This window comes from Schistocerca nitens, chromosome 10 (genome assembly GCF_023898315.1).
Source record: "Schistocerca nitens isolate TAMUIC-IGC-003100 chromosome 10, iqSchNite1.1, whole genome shotgun sequence".
Classification (NCBI taxonomy): domain Eukaryota; kingdom Metazoa; phylum Arthropoda; class Insecta; order Orthoptera; family Acrididae; genus Schistocerca; species Schistocerca nitens.
In genome coordinates, this window is record NC_064623.1 from 92,989,146 (window position 1) to 93,008,043 (window position 18,898).

The window sequence follows — 18,898 nt, forward strand, 5'->3', positions numbered from 1 at the left end:
CAAGGGCGGTAACGTTAAGCGTACAATGCGAATTCCACTATTAAATGCAGAGAAGAGGGCAGAACCTGTCTGATAAGGTGATAGTAGAAGAAAGAGGAATCAGCAGGGAAGAGAAAGGTAGCCAGTATTGGAAGCTTTGGACGACGTAAACATAAAATAAGGCAGAAAGGATAGATAACAATCCATCAGAATTCATGAAATCATTGCGGGATGTGGCAAAAACACGACTACTCATTTTGGTGTGTAGAATGTATGAGACTGGCCACATACAAACAGACTTTCGAAAAATGTCATCTGCACAATTACGAAGGTGGTGGTTGTTGTTGTGGTCTTCAGTCCTGAGACTGGTTTGATGCAGCTGTCCATGCTACTCTATCCTGTGCAAGCTTCTTCATCTCCCAGTACCTACTGCAGCCTACATCCTTCTGAATCTGCTTAGTGTATTCATCTCTTGGTCTCCCCCTACGATTTTTACCCTCCACGCTGCCCTCCAGTACTAAATTGGTGGTCCCTTGATGCCTCAGCATATGTCCTACCAACCGATCCCTTCTTCTAGTCGTGCCACAAACTCCTCTTCTTCCCAATCGCGCTTCCAGACTGAAGCGCCTAGAACCGCTCGGCCACACTGGCCGATTGTTGAGTGGAATGAGGAGTTTAATGAAAACAGAATATCCATGAGAGTAATTCGAAGAAAGAGGAGAAGGATCAGAAATGACACCATTTGACATGTAGTGCTACAGAAGAATGTTGAAAACTGGGTGGACTGATAAGGTAAGGGGGCAGTATCGACGAGTAGAGTAGAATATGGACTCCTCTGACGAGAAGAAGGGACATGTTGGTAGGACGTCTGTAAGACATGAGGGAATGACTCCCATGGTACTAGAGGGAGCTGTAGAGGATAAAAATCTGTAGAGTAAGACAGAGACTGGAATACCTCCAGGAAGTAATTGAGGACGTAGGTTGCAAGGGCTGCTCTGAGATGAAGAGGTTGCCACAGTAAAGGATTTCGTGGCGGGCCACATCAAACGAGTCTGATAGACGGGTTGGCCTACTGGATACTGCACACAAATAGTGTGGTGAGACTTTGAATAATGATAGCCTGAAATGTCTGCCATATTGTGTCTTACAAATGGGCAGATCCAGATCATCCTTCACCCACACTTATAAAGGGTGGATGATCCAGTCTACTCTTGTCTAAACTCCTTTATTAGTCAGTAGATTCTGTAGTTCCTCCTTTATTAGTCAGTAGATTCTGTAGTTATTTACCGTTTAAGTTTATGGTAATGGAGGCCGTAAAGATTTGTTAAAGATTCTGTGAAATGCAATGGATAACCTCTTTTTCCTCCTCTCCATAAATGTTCTCTATTTATATTACGAAATGTGTAAATTGTGTTCAGACTAAGTGGCTTCCTCTACTAAATTCTCTTCGTTTTACGATCATTTGCATTAACGCGAATACTGGATCTCCACATGTGTAAGAGAGAGTAAGGCATTTAGTCTATTATTCAAAGTCCCACCACAGAATTTGTATGCAGTATCCAGAAGGCCGATCTCCGTATAGTTTTTTAAAGTTATTGCTTGCCTGCTTTTTGGACAGTATGATTGCTTTTGTCTCCATCCATCTTTTGGTACTATCAGTTTCTCCCAGTTCTGTTATACAACGGTAACTAACATCTGAGGCCAAATCGCATTACTTTAGAGATTCGTTATATATCTCATTTACTCCTGAACCCAGCGGACACTCTGGATACAGAAGAGCTAATTGACAAACTGCAGCCGATGCTGAAATAGCAGCCTAATGGTGCTAAAGCACATGGCTTTGTTATTGTTGACCATTAGCGACCAGTGATCACCATATATTTCAGATTTCAACAGATATTATGTAGGTACACTAGCAGACTTCTCTATAGGTGGGGTAAACACAGCTCTAGAGTAATACATGATTGATTTCATGCAATAATATTAAGGAAGTTGTAATCAGAAAATTAAAATTAAAATGAATGAAGGTCCATATGATCATATTAGCTGTTTATTGTAGTCCTTTCAGAGATATTGCAACCGGGTTTTCCACCTTGAAGATGCAGCCTCAGAAGAATTACAATCTTTGTGTAATGAAATATCACAAATACTTAAAAAATCGTAAAAATGTTTCACCACTTTTTTTACATATGCGGTATTATATGGTACTGTTGATCGTCAATTTTCACACTCATTACTTACAAGTAATCACTTCATGCCTGATGAGAGTTACGACATTCCAAGGTACAACTATAAACGAAAGTGAATGATCGCTCAGCGGTTGTTAAACACCGATAAATAAAATACATGAGCTGAGAAAACGTTGGTGTGGAAGTTCCTTTAACGAAAGAGTGCAGTCCAGAACCAGGAGTCATTTACTAAATTAATTTAGATAATTATTCAGACGAACCGCAACTGTAGTGGTCAGGAGCTGTAGGGAAACAATGGAAATTTAAGTCACCAGCCCCAGGAAATCGTTCAAACGAGCTGCATAACAGGTGGGAACCAACCGGGAGACACTGCAACCTTTGTTCTTGAAGACCTGCATCTCTTCCCATATAAAATTCACCCCCATCAGCCATTAAGCCCCAGGGCCATGGAACAGCGGCTGTGTTTCGTCAACAGTGTTCTCCACAGATAAGACGAAGAGGACTTTAATGTCAATATGGTTTGGTTTAGCGACGAAGCCCACTTTCATTTGTATGGGCTCGTGAATAAGCAAACTTGCCTCCTTTGGAGGACTGAGAACTTGCATTTCGCGATCGAGAAGTGTCGTCACCCTCAACGGGTGACTGTGGTGCGCAGTGTCCAGTTGCGTAATAATCGATGCGATGTTTCTTGATGTCACGGTGACTACCGAAGGATACGTGAACGTTCTGGAAAATGATTTCATCCCCATTATCCAAAGTGACCCTGATTTCGACAAGATGTGGAACATGCACGACGGAGTTCGACCCCATCGAAGCAGGAGCGTGTTTTATGTCCTGGAGGAGCACTTTGGCGACAGCATTCTGGTTGTGGGGTATCCAGAGGCCACTGGCATGGGTCTCGATTGGCCGCTATATTCTCCGGATCTGAACACATGTGACTCCTTATTGTGGGGCTATGTTAAAGACAAGGTGTAGAGCAATAGCCCCAAAACCAGTGCTGAGCTGAAAACAGTCATTCAGGAGGTCATAGGCAGCACCGACGTTCCGTCACTTCAGCGGGTCATGCAGAATTTCGTTATTCGACTGCGCCGCATCGTCGCCAATGGCGGCAGACACATCGAATATCATAACCTAAATCCGAAGATCTATAGTGACGTTTAATTGTTGAATAAAGTGTGTGAACGCCGTGGTTTGTTACTAATTTACTTTTTGTATATAGTCTTTAAGTATCACCTTGTATGTAAGCATGAATCAGGTAAGTAAATAGGTAACATTAAAATATCCAGAACAGAGGATACTTTGTCATATCAATAGCAAGAACCCATTTTTCATTCACTTTTTTCTGATAAAAACAGTTTGTTCTGAAATGTAAGAACGAAAATAGTTATTGAACATTTCGTGTTAGTCTAGGCAAGAAAATTTACGTATACGTATAGAACTAACTCTGCCACTGAATCTGCAACTATCTACCTCTAGTTTTAAAAATGAAAATAACTCTTAGTGCTTTGTTAATTTAAAATGTGACTGTAGTTGACTTTACAAACGAAAGAGAAACACATGCTTCAAAGTCGCTCAGTACTCGGCCACAACGCCGAATGTTGGACGTCGTAGCTAGTCGCTACCAAACGTCGAACTACGAGGAGCGCGGCCCGCATCTCGTGGTCGTGCGGTAGCGTTCTCGCTTCCCACGCCCGGGTTCCCGGGTTCGATTCCCGGCGGGGTCAGGGATTTTCTCTGCCTCGTGATGGCTGGGTGTTGTGTGCTGTCCTTAGGTTAGTTAGGTTTAAGTAGTTCTAAGTTCTAGGGGACTGATGACCATAGATGTTAAGTCCCATAGTGCTCAGAGCCATTTGAACCATTTTTTGAACGAGGAGCGTTCAATAAATAATGCAACACATTTTTATTCTGTGCTAATTTCTGTCGAAAAAATGAAGAACTCGTTGTGGGACATCGTGGAATATTCCCGCTTCAGCTCCTATAGTTTGATGAAGTTCATGTTGGTAGCGGCGCCATACGTAGTCTTGAAAGTGGAGGTGCGCTCCAAGCAGAGAACAGCCATTGAGTTTCTTTCGCGGAAAATCAGAGCATCGCAGATATTCACAGGTTCTTGCAGAATGTCTACGGAGAACTGGTAGCGAGACGTCCGTGATTATCGCAACAAGGTCCGCACACCTGCCCGATCTCCCACGTGCCGGCCGGCCGCGCACAGCTTTGACTCCTGCAGTGTTGGAACGTGCGGACACTCTCATTCGAGGTGACCGACGGGTCACAATCAGACACTTCGCTGCACAACTGGACCTCTCTGTTGGTAGCGCTGACCCAGGTCGTCCACCAGTTGGGGTGGTCAAAAGTATGCGCCCGTTGGGTTCCTCGCCGCCTAACGGAAGACCACCTGTGAAGAGTTCCTTGCGCACTACGAGGTCGATCGTGCCGGCCGGAGTGTCCGTGCGGTTCTAGGCGCTTCAGTCTGGAACCGCGTGACCGCTACGGTCGCAGGTTCGTATCCTGCCTCGGGCATGGATGTGTGTGGTGTCCTTAGGTTAGTTAGGTTTAAGCAGTTCCAAGTTCTAGGGGACTGATGACCATAGATGTTGAGTCCCATAGTGCTCAGTGCCATTTGAACCATTTGAGGTTGATCGTGACAATTTTTTGTCAAACATTGTCACAGGCGATGAAACATGGGTTCATCGCTTCGAACCGGAATCAAAACGGCACTTCGTGGAAAAACAGTTCAAAGGTGCAAACTCAGCCGGCAGAGTCATGGTGACTGTACAGGATGGACGGATGGGAATGTGGTGTGGGCGTGATTGTCATCAGGATAATGTTTAGACAGAGGCCGTTTATTGGCGAAGCATGTTAAAAAGGAGTCACATAGCCTGGCCTAGGGAGTAGAGGGTGAGCCAGAGCATAGAGTTTTGCGAAACATAGTTCGCGAAGCTAACGAAAGTTGGTGTTTGCCAATCGGGTAAGTTCGAGCAGCATGCCGGCTGCGAAACTAAGTCCGCGAAGCCGCAGTACCAGCAGAAGACGGAGATGTTCAGTGCTACCGGGCGCGCGTCCAAGAGAGAGAGAGCCCGGTGGCGGGTGGCCGATACTTCTAGCATGGCCACGCGGCTTCCTCTGCCCTGATTGGTCAGAACCGAGATACTCATGGGGGCGGCAATGGAACTTTTCAGAGCGTGGGTTGGTCAGCAACGCCTGGGACGCCATTACTTCGTCAGCTCATGAGGGAGGCGCGTGATCGAGATTGCCTGCCTTGGTGCTAACTTACTATTGCTAGACCGTAGGAGGACAAAATTTACAGGCAGCCGACGCTGCTGTCCGAGGTTTGACCGTAACAAGAAAAATGAAGTTACTGTTTGATAGGTCATTTAATAAAGTAAAATCCCCTACTGTCTGGGTCATCCTTACATGACCGTCTTCTTGGACTCTGCATGGTTTACTCCTGTGCAACAGTGAACTCTGAATTGTACTGTGCTACCCTAAAAAAACTGAAAAAACATCTTCAGCGTGTTCGTCGCTACAAAAGTACAAACGAAGTTCTCCTACTGCATGACAAAAAATGGTTCAAATGGCTCTGAGCACTATGGGACTTAACATCTGAGGTCATCAGTCCCCTAGAACTTAGAACTACTTAAACCTAACTAACCTAAGGACATCACACACATCAATGCCCGAGGCAAGATTCGAACCTGCGACCGTAGCAGCAGCGCAGTTCCAGACTGAAGCGCCTAGAACCGCTCGGCCACACCGGCCGGCAGACTTTTAGGGACAATTGTCCCTCTGGAGGGTAAGAATGTGACATGAACATCCGTGTGCCCCCACAGCCCTTTTTTAAACTGAGTGTTATTTAGTTCCCAGTGTCTTTCATGCCTTGTCGCAATCTGAGCAGAGATCTAACCTCATACGTTTCGATCAATAAATAGTAAACAAGTTAAAACCGTTGTATCTATGTGAGACTTTCCGGGGAGACCCTGAAAACTAGACAGATTTTGGCTCAAGCGTTATGAGAGTTCAGAATCAGTCTGCCAAGAACGCGTTGGACGTAGAAAGATTATAGTCTCATACCTATTGGTTTGCCAGACACTTACCATGTATTTCACCATGGTTGAAGGCGTATCAAGGCCGTAATATTTGTCCAACGAATACCCGTTTATCATCTGCATTTCTTCTTGGTGTAGCAATTTACATTTATAAAACTGGCATGTCACGTATAAAATAAATATGAAGCGATAACGGTTTAGTCACAAAATATTAAAATAGAAAACGAAGAGGCAGGCCACTAAGGGCTGCACCATATGTGGACCTGCGGTTGCTCTTTGCGCATGCTGTGGCTCCTTCTGTCACGTGGGCAGTGGGGCTGCGCACGGAGACGTGCGTGCGGTCGGCGAGTGTGTACTGTGTCTAGCGAGAGGGCGATGGACTCGTCTGTGCTGCTAAACGACGTGGGGGAATGCGAGAAGTTTCTCATTAATGTGTTACTGTTACCAGAAGAAGATTAATGCGGACTTGTATCGTGTTTCAATTAGCGGCTCCTTTTCCTGATTAAGTTCTGGTCACTCAGTGATGAAGTTGAAAACTGAGGAAGGGCAGAACCAGTAGTATGAATAAAAACTTCACTATTTGCAGCGTTATTGTGAACATTTTATTAATTTACAAAACCGAATAGCGACAGCCTTCTCGCAATGTAGCCAATGTTGTCTGAAGTGCTGTTATGTATAGTACGCTGCGGAACCGTGGCGTCGAGTAGAAGTGCTCATAACTTAGTTCTGTCACATATGTGTGTGATCGAAAAAATTTGTGGGAGTAATTTGGGTACATTACTATTTCATGTTATCATGGAGTGCTGAATGTGAATGGCCTGTGGGTCCCTTGTGGCCCTATTCCTGTTTTGAAATTTTTCTGATGTTTTAAGGATTGTGTTACTCGGGATTTTTTGTTGTTGTTTCAGTGATGTAATCAGTGGTACGCGTCGGCCGTTGTATCTGGTCGTTTAACTGGGGGTGGGGGGTGGGGGGGGGGCGCCTTGGCGGCGGCCAGTTTGAATTGTGACCGATTGCGCGGTCGCTGTGTTTATCAATAGACTCCAGTTCTTCGGCGACTTTATTTTATTATTTGTTCTTGGTGATGCTGAGGCGTCCGTCTTTTCTTCTTCACCGTTCCTTTCAGCTTTCATTCAGACTCGATCTGAGTTTTAGTTTCCGCTCACGTCCATAAATTACTTGGGAGTAGGCATTAGGAGTGATTTAAAATGGAATGACCATATAAAGTTAATCGTCGGTAAAGCAGATGCCAGACTGAGATTCATTGGAAGAATCCTAAGGAAATGCAATCCGAAAACGAAGTAGGTTACAGTACCCTTGTTCGCCCACTGCTTGAATACTGCTCAGCAGTGTGGGATCCGTACCAGATAGGGTTGATAGAATAGAGAAGATCCAACGGAGAGCAGCGCGCTTCGTTACAGGAGCATTTAGTAATCGTGAAAGCGTTACGGAGATGATAGATAAACTCCAGTGGAAGACTCTGCAAGAGAGACGCTACAGTAGCTCGGTACGGGCTTTCGTTGAAGTTTCGAGAACATACCTTCACCGAGGGGTCAAGCAGTATATTGCTCCTTCCTACGTATATCCCCCGAAGAGACCATGAGGATAAAATCAGAGAGATTAGAGTCCATACAGAGGCATACCGACAATCTTTCTTTCCACGAACAGTACGAGACTGGAATAGAAGGGAGAACCAATATACTCAAAGTACCCTCCGCCACACACCGTCAGATGGCTTGCGGAATATGGATGTAGATGTAGATCTGCTGTGGCATTACTTATCACTGAAACTCTGTAATACCTGAAAGAGCCCTTTCATTGTACTGGGTTCTTAATATCTTACTCAGAGAGACACACTGTGAGTTGTTTCTGCTGTTATGTCTTAAAATGTGTCCTTCTTCTGTGGGGGATTTTTCTCGGTAAACCACTTATAGTTTGTCTGGTTCTTAAGATTTATGTAAAGAGGGGTTTTCGAAATTATTTATTGTTTGTGGTGGGCTTTGATGCCCGTAGACATTTCGTCTGTTTAGCAATGTATCAAATTCTAGGCCAGTTATGTATATCATTCTGGGGTATTATTTAATAATATCTGCTGGAAATTACAAGCCTGTGTTTCATTGGTAATTATTGCCTTCTCTTTATCGAGTTGAAGTATCCTTAAGCGTGTGTCCCACGTTAGAACTGGTAGCAGAGCGTGGTTTCGATTCAGAACCTCTGGGTTGTGGGCTCACATTTTTGTATCTGTGTAAGATTACTCAAAAATCTCCGGATGCGTCGTTTATGTGAAATAGATTGAAAGGTTCCATGGAATATAAAATAAAAATGAAAAAATATACATCGTGTGTCTCGATCAACGAGACTGGAAAAAAACGCATTTATGAGCTATTACTGCATAGCCAGTACTGACTGTTGCTCTCAGGTGAGGAACTGGAAAAGAATGGTGACCACTCCCTCTTTCTCTCTCTCACTACAGCGATACAATATTGCTATATCGACCAGACACATACTTGCTTGGCACTGCTACAGAAGGTGTGTGGTGGAAAATAAATAAAAGACTGTATATATAGAAGAAATGAATTGCAAACTTTATTTACAGTTTGTGGAAAGTACGTAATTTTGGAAGATGGGCCATGAGGGGGAGTGAAAAGGAAAAGGTTTCCAGCGGGCTAGAATGACAGGCGTTGCAGGAGAACGTTTGGCAGTCCTCGCCGCAGGCAGTTATCCCTCAGGGTCAGTTGTCGGGGACCCCAGTTCGATGCCCGCTCGCACTGCAGTCGTCACACGACGTCACCGGCCGGTCCGCTCAGTAGATGCCGTGGTATCCGTAGCCCAGGGCGGGGGCAGCGGCGTATCCCAGTCCGTTGTATCCCAGGCCGCTGTAGCCGTTGTAGCCGGAGGCGTAGGCGGGCACGCCGTAGGCGGAGTAGCCGTTGTACAGTCCGGAGTAGGCCACGGGGGCGGAGTAGCCGAGGCCGGTGGCGTAGGCCAGGCCGCGCTTCTCCTTGGGGGCGGACTCCTCAGCGGCGAAGACGGCGGCGAACAGGCACAGGGCCAGGACCTGCAAAGTCGACGACGGTGTCACAAAAGGCTGATGCAGGTGCGTGCTTAGAGCATGCATAGGATGCAGCAAACTTAGACTGAATATTTACATTTGCACAGAAAAAGCGCCCAGTTCCACAGGGTTTAGTGCTGGGTCATATATTATTAGTTGCGAGAGGCATCTACATCTACATGGATACTCTGCAAATCAGATTTAACTGCCTGGCTGAGGGTTAATCGAACCACCTTCACAATAATGATATATTATTCCATTCACGAAAAGCGCGCGGAAAAAACGGAAACCTACATCTTTCCTTGCGTGCTCTGATTTCCCTTCTTTTATTGTGATCGTTTCTCCCCATGTAGGTCGGAGTCAAAAAATATTTACGCATTCGGAGGACAAAGCTAGCGATTTAAATTCCTTCAGAAGATCCCGCCACAACGAGAAACACCTTTGTTTTAATGTTGTCCACCCCAAATCGTGTACCATTTCAGTAACACTCTTTCCCCTACTCAGTCCGGAACCGCGTGACTGCTACAGTCGCAGGTTCGAATCCTGCCTCGGGCATGGATGTGTGTGATGTCCTTAGGTTAGTTAAGTTTAAGTAGTTCTAAGTTCTAGGGGACTGATGACCTCACCGAGCGAGGTGGCGCAGTGGGTAGACACTGGACTCGCATTCGGGAGGACGACGGTTCAATTCCCCGTCCGGCCATCCTGATTTAGGTTTTCCGTGATTTCCCTAAATCGCTCCAGGCAAATGCAGGGATGGTTCCTTTGAAAGGGCACGGCCGACTTCCTTCACCATCCTTCCCTAATCCGATGAGACCGATGACCTCGCTGTCTGGTCTCCTTCCCCAAACCAACCAACCAACTGATGACCTCAGAAGTTAAGTCCCATAGTGCTCAGAGTTATTTGAACCATTTTTTTTTCTAGGGGACTGATGACCTCAGATGTTAAGTACCGTAGTGCTCAGAGCCATTTGAACCATTTGAACCGAAGTTAAACGGATTCCTTTCAGCTGTCATGTGGATGACCTTATACTTTTCATTATTTACGATCAATTACAAATTATCGCAACATACAGATATCTTTTCGAAGTCGTTTTGCAGTTTGTTTTGATCTACTGATGACTTAACTAGGCGATAAACAACAGCATCATCTGCAAGCAACTTAACTGTTCAGATTGTCACCTAAATCGGTTACGTAGAGAAGGGAGGAGGGCCCATTGGTGGAAGCCAGAAATCAGTTCTAATTTAATCAACGACTTTCCATCAATTGCGACAAATTGTGACCTCTCAACAGGAAATCATGAAAAAGAGTATCACAATTTAGACGATATACCATAAGCACGCAATTTGATTACAAGCCGCTTGTGAGGTATAGTGTCGAAAGCCTTCTGGAAATCTAGAAACACGGAATCAATTTGAAATCCCTTGTCAGTAGCACTCAACACTCCGTGCGAGTAAAGAGCTAGTTGTGTTTCACAACAATGATTTCTAAATCCGTATTGACTGTGTGTCGATAGACCGTTCTCTTGTAGGTAATTCATCGTGTTCGAGCACAATCCGTGACCAAAATACTGCTGCATATCGACGTTAATGATACGGGCCTGTAATGTAGTGGATTACTCCTACTACTTTTCTTGAATATTGATGTGACCTGTGCAACTTTCCAGTCTTTGGGTACGGATCTTTCGTCGAGCGAGCCGTTGTATATGATTGTTAAGTATGGAGCTGCTGCATCAGCTCACTCTGAAAGGAACCTAAGTTGTATACAATCTGGACCGGAAGACCTGCTTTTACTATGTGATCCAAGGCAGGTAATGTGTTACACTGGTACTGATGACGTGCAACGAGTACAAATACAATGAAGTAATTATACGAGTTCTAGCCGGAAAGTAACTTCCGTCTTCATCTATCATGAGTGGTAACAGAGATAGCGGCGCGGCTCTTGCGCTGTGAGCTGCGGGGAATCGAGGTGGCCGGCCGATGTTGCCGGACTGTTCTAGGCGCTACAGTCCGGAACCGCACGACTTCTACCGTCACAGGTTCGAATCCTGCCTCGGGCATGGATGTGAGTGATGTCCTTAGGTTTAAGTAGTTCTAAGTTGTACGGGACTGATGACCTCATATGTTAAGTGCCATAGTGCTCCGAGCCATTTGAACCATTTGATTTGAATCGAGGTGGTGTCTTGGTTCCTGTCCCAGCCACGTGCTTTCAAAGTGTGTGCTGCATTCACAAGTCCTGCCAGTTGTGACGTATAAGGGGCGATCGGCAAGTTTCGTTCCAATGCCTTACAGTCCAGACTCGGTACACCAATCAGTTAAAAGCACCGTGAGCCTTGCAGTCACCACATCGACGCACGAGGTTTGGTAAACGTGTTTTGCTTCGTGAATAAGTCCGTTCAAATGTTCAAATGTGTGTGAAATCTTATGGAACTTAACTGCTAAGGTCATCAGTCCCTAAGCGTACACACTACTTAACCTAAATTATCCTAAGGACAAACACACACACTCATGCCCGAGGGAGGACTCGAACTTCCGCCGGGACCAGCCGCACAGTCCATAACTGCAGCGCCTCAGACCCCTCGGAAGAAGTCCGTCTCTGCCCATTGCACATTCTCGTTCGACAGGAATCGTGGACCCTTCAAGGCGTTTTTTAACGGACCGAAAGCGTGACAACCGCATCAGGACTAGAGGTCGGCTGCTTACGTGTCTGCCAGCAGCGTTGGCGTAACTTCTGCATTACGTCATTTGCGATATGAGGCCGTGTGTTATCATGTAGCAGCAGCAACGTTTCCAAAACGTTTTTCGCCCGATACACATTCTACATTTTCCGATGGATCTCTACCGGCGTTGGTCCTACGGCAGCCAAGAAAAGAGTAACAGCGCGTTGGTCGTGTTTGCAAGCATTTGGTAATAATTTCGCCATAGTTCACGTTTAGCATTTGCCGCACGCACATCGGAAAGAAGCAAATGCCGCACTAATCCCTTGTCTGCATGTCGCGCTATTCGTCCACGAGACTCAGAGGGTCATAGACGCGGGTTCCCAGGTAGATGCCGTGCTTTTGACTTCCGCAAGGCGTTCGATACAGTTCCCCATAGTCGTTTAATGAACAAAGTAAGAGCATGTGGACCATCAGACAAATTGTGTGATTGGATTGAAGAGTTCCTAGATAACAGAACGCAGCATGTCATTCTCAATGGAGAGAAGTCTTCCGAAGTAAGAGTGATTTCAGGTGTGCCACAGGGGAGTGTCGTAGGACCGTTGCTATTCACAATATACATAAATGACCTTGTGGATAACATCGGAAGTTCACTGAGGCTTTTTTCCGATGCTGCTGTAGTATATCGAGAGGTTGTAACAATGGAAAATTGTTCTGATATGCAGGAGAATCTGAAACGAATTGACGCATGGTGCAGGGAATGGCAATTGAATCTCAATGTAGATAAGTGTAATGTGCTGCGAATACATAGAAAGAAAGATGCTTTATCAATTAGCTACAATATAGCAGGTCAGCATTTGGAAGCAGCTAATTCGATAAATTATCTGGGAATAGGCATTAGGAGTGATTTAAAATGGAATGACCATATAAAGTTGATCGTCGGTAAAGCAGATGCCAGACTTAGATTCATTGGAAGAATCCTAAGGAAATGCAGTCAGAAAACAAAGGAAGTAGGTTACAGTACACTTGTTCGCCCACTGCTTGAATACTGCTCACCGGTGTGGGGTCCGTATCAGGTAGGGTTGATAGAAGAGATAGAGAAGATCCAACGGAGAGCAGGACGCTTCGTTACAGGATCGTTTAGTAATCGCGAAAGCGTTACGGAGATGATAGATAAACTCCAGTGGAAGACTCTGCAAGAGAGACGCTCAGTAACTCGGTACGGGCTTTTGTTGAAGTTTCGAGAACATACCTTCACCGTAGAGTCAAGCAGTATATTGCTCCATCCTACGTATATCTCGCGAAGAGACCATGAGGATAAAATCAGAGAGATTAGAGTCCACACACAGGCATACCGACAATCTTTCTTTCCACGAACAATACGAGATGGAATAGAAAGGAGAACCGATACACGTACTCAAGGTACCCCCCGCCACACACCGTCAGGTGGCTTGCGGAGTATGGATGTAGATGTAGATGTCGACGCTTACAAACCCGCAGTGTAGTCGCGCTAGAGCTATGTGCCTACATGCAGCAGCAACGCCCCTAAACGGAAACGTTTTGATCACCCCTTATACATTCTGTAATCGTGGAGCAACAAAGTACGAAGCTATTGAAATCCGTCTCGAACTTTGTGTAGTTTATTGGGAAAACGTAAGAAGCGAAGACGGTGAAAAACAATGATGCCGTACGCTCAAAATGGGTGAACCAATGTACATGATGATTAGAAAACTGGTAGAGCGAGTATCGTGAATGCAGATCTGATTCGTTTGTTTGATAGTAGCCTTAGGGAAAACCACATACCCACCATCTCGGAGCTTTGTGTTCATTTTCCACGTATTAGTCTTACTTTACCGCACAAAATGATTATAGAAGAATAGAGTTACAAGAAATTTAATACCAGATCGGTGCCTGAACTGGGTTCTGAAGAACAGAAGGCTCAGCTTATGCAGCAGCGCCGTCCTTTTCTCGTGCGTTACAAAACAGAAGGCGATGCTTTTCTCAATCAGATGGTGACAAGATCAGAGGTGGGCGCAGAATAAAGACTTCAGTCGGTGCTGAGTTATCGGAAAAACGCACGCTGTATCGTCAATCACTTCATTGCAGGGAATTCATGGCATGCGTCTTCTGGGACAGAAAAGGAATTTTGCTAATGGAGTTTTTGGAGACGACTGCCATAACAAGCTCTAAAAGTTAATGTAACACACCAGTCACTTTGCGAAGGGCCATTCGAAACAAACGTCTCGGCACATTGAACTCTGGCGTGGTTTTTTAGCTTGACAATGCGGCGTACTCCAACCAGACTGCGAGAGTTCTAATGGGGAGTATTGTATCACTCTCCCCACAGCCGTCATTTGGCGCCTAGCGATTATCGTCCCTCTCACTCACATGAAGTGGCTTGGCTTGAAGTGCTTTGGCAATGACGAAGAGCTGAAAACCAGCTTGGCAGGCGAAATGAATGTACGGTTGCAGAATTTCAAATCTCGTCAAACGCTACGCGATACGACAAATATCTTAGTGACTGGATACTGTGCGGAAAAATGGAGTACGTGCCTTGACAGACCGCACAAAATGTACTTTCCAAAATTCACAGAAAAAACTTGAAACTGCGACTGCTCTCCATAAAGTAGCTGGCAAATATATATAAACGTATGTGACTTTGTGGATAGACACCGTATTTTCAAGTTTTCCCTGTGACGTTTGGAAAATAGGAGAGACAGACAGGCCCAGGTCATGAGTCGCGTGAGGATAGCTCAGCAGGAAAGTGTATTCTCCACAAAAGGTACAGTAACCGGTAGTGTAAATTTACTGAGCGATGAATCCCTTTTACAAGGATATCACACACAACACTTCTACAAATTAAGAACACAAAACATTAGTCAAACATCCGGGAATTTTCATTATGACTACAGTTTGGCAAGGAGGGGAGCGTCGGTTGACCATGATCTTGTAATAGAAACAGTTTCAATATTTCCGTTAAGTAATGTAAGGAAAACACTGACGACCTATTTCAAAACGTCCGAGTAAAGGCTAGAGCCTTTGCTAGCACGTACGTACGGTACAGGAAAATAATCCCAGTTTTGCGTAACATCTCAGAATCCCTTTTTGTATCTCATCTCACGTTCAAAAATTTTTCTAGTTAACATCTAAGGTAACTCATTTAGCAGCTGAGCATGCGAAATTATTGCATTTACATCACAGTTAAGATATTCACCAAATGAGTGTGTAGATACCGGATTACACGCGGAAATTGCGCTACTGTGCCGATCATGCCCCTCTCATAGCTTTTTTGATCTCAGGAAATACTCTAAGTGGTAACTCTCATGTTTCACTGTGGTCCCCCTACACATAGCTGGATAAGACAGGTCAGATATTTAACACGGTAACTCCTCTGTAATGTGCTCAGACGTGTGAGGCTGTTTTATACGAGTACACGGGAGTTCGCTACTTTAAAGAATCGGGGGTTGCTTAAACAATCAGTGAAAACGAAAATTCCAAATCTTAAATGTGAAGGCTGATCAATGGCGATGTCGCACTGAGAATATAAGTGTAGCGGCTCTCGCCACGTCAGTGGTTTCCATTCTCTTTGAGACCAAAACGCAAACGTCTGTCGCCCAAGACCTCAAAGAAAGTACAGACACAGCCACACTAGTAAGATATATAAGGATGATCATTGTAGAGTAAGCAGACTAAACAATGAAAATATTGTGAGGAGAAGGCCAAATGTGTTAGCACGTTCCGAAGGCAAGAAACCCGGTATGTATGGCCCTCCTAAGGGGAAGGTGGTTCACTTGGAATATTGATACTTCACCTCGTAAATCATACCGATTTCAAATGGGAAGAACTAGTTTAGAGTGGTTGACAACCCTCTGTAGCACTAGCAGTCTGATACAAGTGGTCGGTGCATGTATCAGACAAATCCCAAGCTACTGTGACAGGACAGAGCGCATTTCAGTCCTTCCCAGTGGAGTTATACAGGATGCATCAAAAAGAGTCATACGATTTGGTACGTCTATATTTCTGAAACTAATTAACATATACAATGAGTTTTGTTTTCTGATGAACGAGAAACTCATAAAATTTTTTTCTCCATACTTTTTCATAGGTATTCAATATGCCCAGCTCAGTAACTGTCACATTAAACGCTAACTCAGACCAGTTCCTCCCCCTCCCCAGCCCTCTTCTCAATGAATAAGTTGACTCATTCCTCACCACTGTAGCATTATGGGATACTGTTGCGAATGCTATCACCTTCGTTATCCTCATTGCAAGTGAGGAGGAATTACAACTCCTGTTGAATGGAATTAATAGCATAGAGACCACGTAATTCTGACTGAGGATTAAACAAATAAAGATTGAACTACTGAGGAGTAACAGAAGTGAAATTAGTGACGAACTTAACGTTAAAATTGTGGACCACATAGTAGGCGGAGAAGGAATTCTGCTACCCAGGAAGCTAAAAAAACGCATGAAATATGAAGCAAGGAGGATATAAGAAGCATTATAGCGTAGGCTATAATGCCATTTTCGCAAAGGGTAGTCTGATAGTGTGAAACGTAGGCCTTATTTGGACAAACAAATTTCTTAGAAAATGTTGTTAATTGATAATGTTCTCTGGACAAGCTGCAAGAAAGTCAGTGTGTGTAAAATACTGACTACAAGCAGAAATAGGCTGATAGGAAATGTTTAAGACACATAACGTCATGGTAACTGTAATGATAATTTTTCAGGTATGAACTCTATTCATAACCAAAAAGAGTGGCACCAGAACTGATCCTTGTGGAACTTCTGGCATCACTTGCGTTTTCTGTGCAAAGAGTCCCGCTCCTTTGAAGCGACTAGCACCAGTTATAGGGGAGAAAAGTAATTGAGAAGTGTATTTTTAAAAAAAACGGTCAACATAGAGCAAATCATATTTTCTGTCCAAACGCGGACCATTTTCAGACTGTACTCAAAAGTTGATGTGTGGAGACTGATCCACGGAGTAGGAATTGCAGAAGTCTCCAGATTCTGTCAACTGCTCCTAAAAGCAGTGGAAAGCATCTGGGGACTTCTGCAGTTCCTACTCTGTGGATTCATCTCCACATGTCAGCTGTGCAATATGGTCTGCAGATGGTCCGCTTTTGGACTGAAATCGGTCAGCATAAAATATGATTTGTGGGATATTGAGTTCTGAAACTGAGCGCTGTTTTTCAAAATTATTTGGAAAATATGTAACTGAGAAGTGCTACTCTGAGAAGAAAAAGTTTGGCTTAGAAGAGGATGTCGTGGCTCGTTGTATATAACCAGTTAGAACAATGATAACAAAACTGCAAATGAATGAAATGGACAAATATTATAGATGCGGAGCACAGTGTTTTGCAGTTGAAGACGTGAAGTACGACTTACCAGGAACTTCATCATGATGGCGGTAGGTGGAGTGGCGTCTGTGTAACGACTGGAGATAGCTGACCGTGCTGTGGTCTGTGGATGCCTCTGGGATGTGCTGGGCCAGCTTATATACTGTGGGGCAGAGCGGGCCTTCAGCTCTGCAACAGGTGAGGCGGGGGCGGCGTGCGGAGGGGCGGAAAGAGGGGGGGGGGGGAGTGGGCCAGACAAGACGCTGACCATCTGTCGCGGCGGAGACCTTGAACTGGAGCGCCGAGGAAACGCCCCAGTGCCGGGCGTGGTCCAACTCTTCTAAGACACTCCTCACGCACTAACCCTCCCCAGCACTCTTCTGTTTTTTTGTGTTTGACACTTCAAACTACTAATGGACCTGGCTGCCGTCACTGCATAGGCGCGGGACTCTTCACAGAGAAAGCGCAAGACATGTCAGGTGTTCCACAAGGATCAATTCTGGTACCAGCCTTCTTTTCTTTCCGAATGTAACTGATACCTGAACAAAGGTGCACCTAAGGACTATTTATCTAATACTCTTCATCGTATGATCACACCACTGTACGTCTTCTCTTTTTTAACAGCCGATTTTGGTAAACATACAAAATTTATTTTAGGGAATGTGAAACATTCTGCCACTGTGTAAAAAAAAATCGATAGTGTGCAATTATGAATCAGTTACTTATATAACCTGAAGAAAGATCTTAAAACTGAACAACGTCGTTTACTAAAATACACATGAAATTCTCCGCAAAATGCGCTTGTGTTCCACAAAGATCAGTTCTGATACAACTACCAATGTTAAAATGTCTGCTCAGCCACCTACAAACGACTGAGCCGACATTTTAAAACTGACTTTTACAACCACGAACTCATCTCCATTATGGACAAAATCGTTGGTACTAATGTCCTTTGTTGCTGGATTACGGTGATAGTTGAAAGTGGGCGCACATCTGAATTACCTATTTAATGTATTTAAGTCTAAGAAACTTAACATTTCCACAGAACAGTAATTATTCTCTACTGTAACAACTGACTTTGGCCAGTTTTCAGGCTATCTTCAGGTCGTGTAAGAAACAATTATTAACTGAGCGCAATAGACTAATTTATTTTCTTTACAGAAAGTGAACCGCTCCATCGTATTATTTATACAGTTGAAATATGGTGAACAGCTTCACATAATGTTTGATTCTCAGTGAATTATTTCTTATAAAACCTAAAGATGTTTTAAAAAGTGGACGAATTCGTTTGCTAAAATAGATGTGGATTTCTTCTCCTGAAAGCTAAAATCAGATTGGGAAATCCGCAAGTTTAAGGTCTGACATTGCTCTTCTTTGCTGCTGAATATAGGTCGTACCTGAATAATAAAGGGGCACCTCTGAACTATTTAACATTCAAGAAAGTTAACTGAACGTGTACACAGATGCACTAACTTACTAGCGGAACTGGCTGCTCTTGCTTCAAAGTCACGAGACTTTCCACCAGAAAGCATTAGTCACATCAGCGTTCCACAGGGATTAATTATGCTAGTACTGTTCTTCGCAGCTGAATATTTGACGGAAAGTCATCGAGTAAAACATATGTGATTTCTGTCATTCGCCA

At 44.4% G+C, this 18,898-nt stretch overlaps 1 protein-coding gene across 1 annotated transcript; it reads right to left on the bottom strand.

Annotated features, from left to right (window-relative positions):
* Positions 1–8,773: 8,773 nt before the first annotated feature.
* On the bottom strand, positions 8,774–17,464 carry LOC126210609 (cuticle protein 6.4-like). Its single transcript, XM_049939902.1, has 2 exons — positions 17,306–17,464; positions 8,774–9,269 (listed from the first exon to the last, which is right to left on the bottom strand). Exons 1-2 carry the CDS (start codon positions 17,318–17,320, stop codon positions 9,015–9,017), a joined length of 270 nt encoding a protein of 89 aa, XP_049795859.1. The 5' UTR covers positions 17,321–17,464; the 3' UTR covers positions 8,774–9,014.
* Between the last annotated feature and the right edge of the window lie 1,434 nt (positions 17,465–18,898).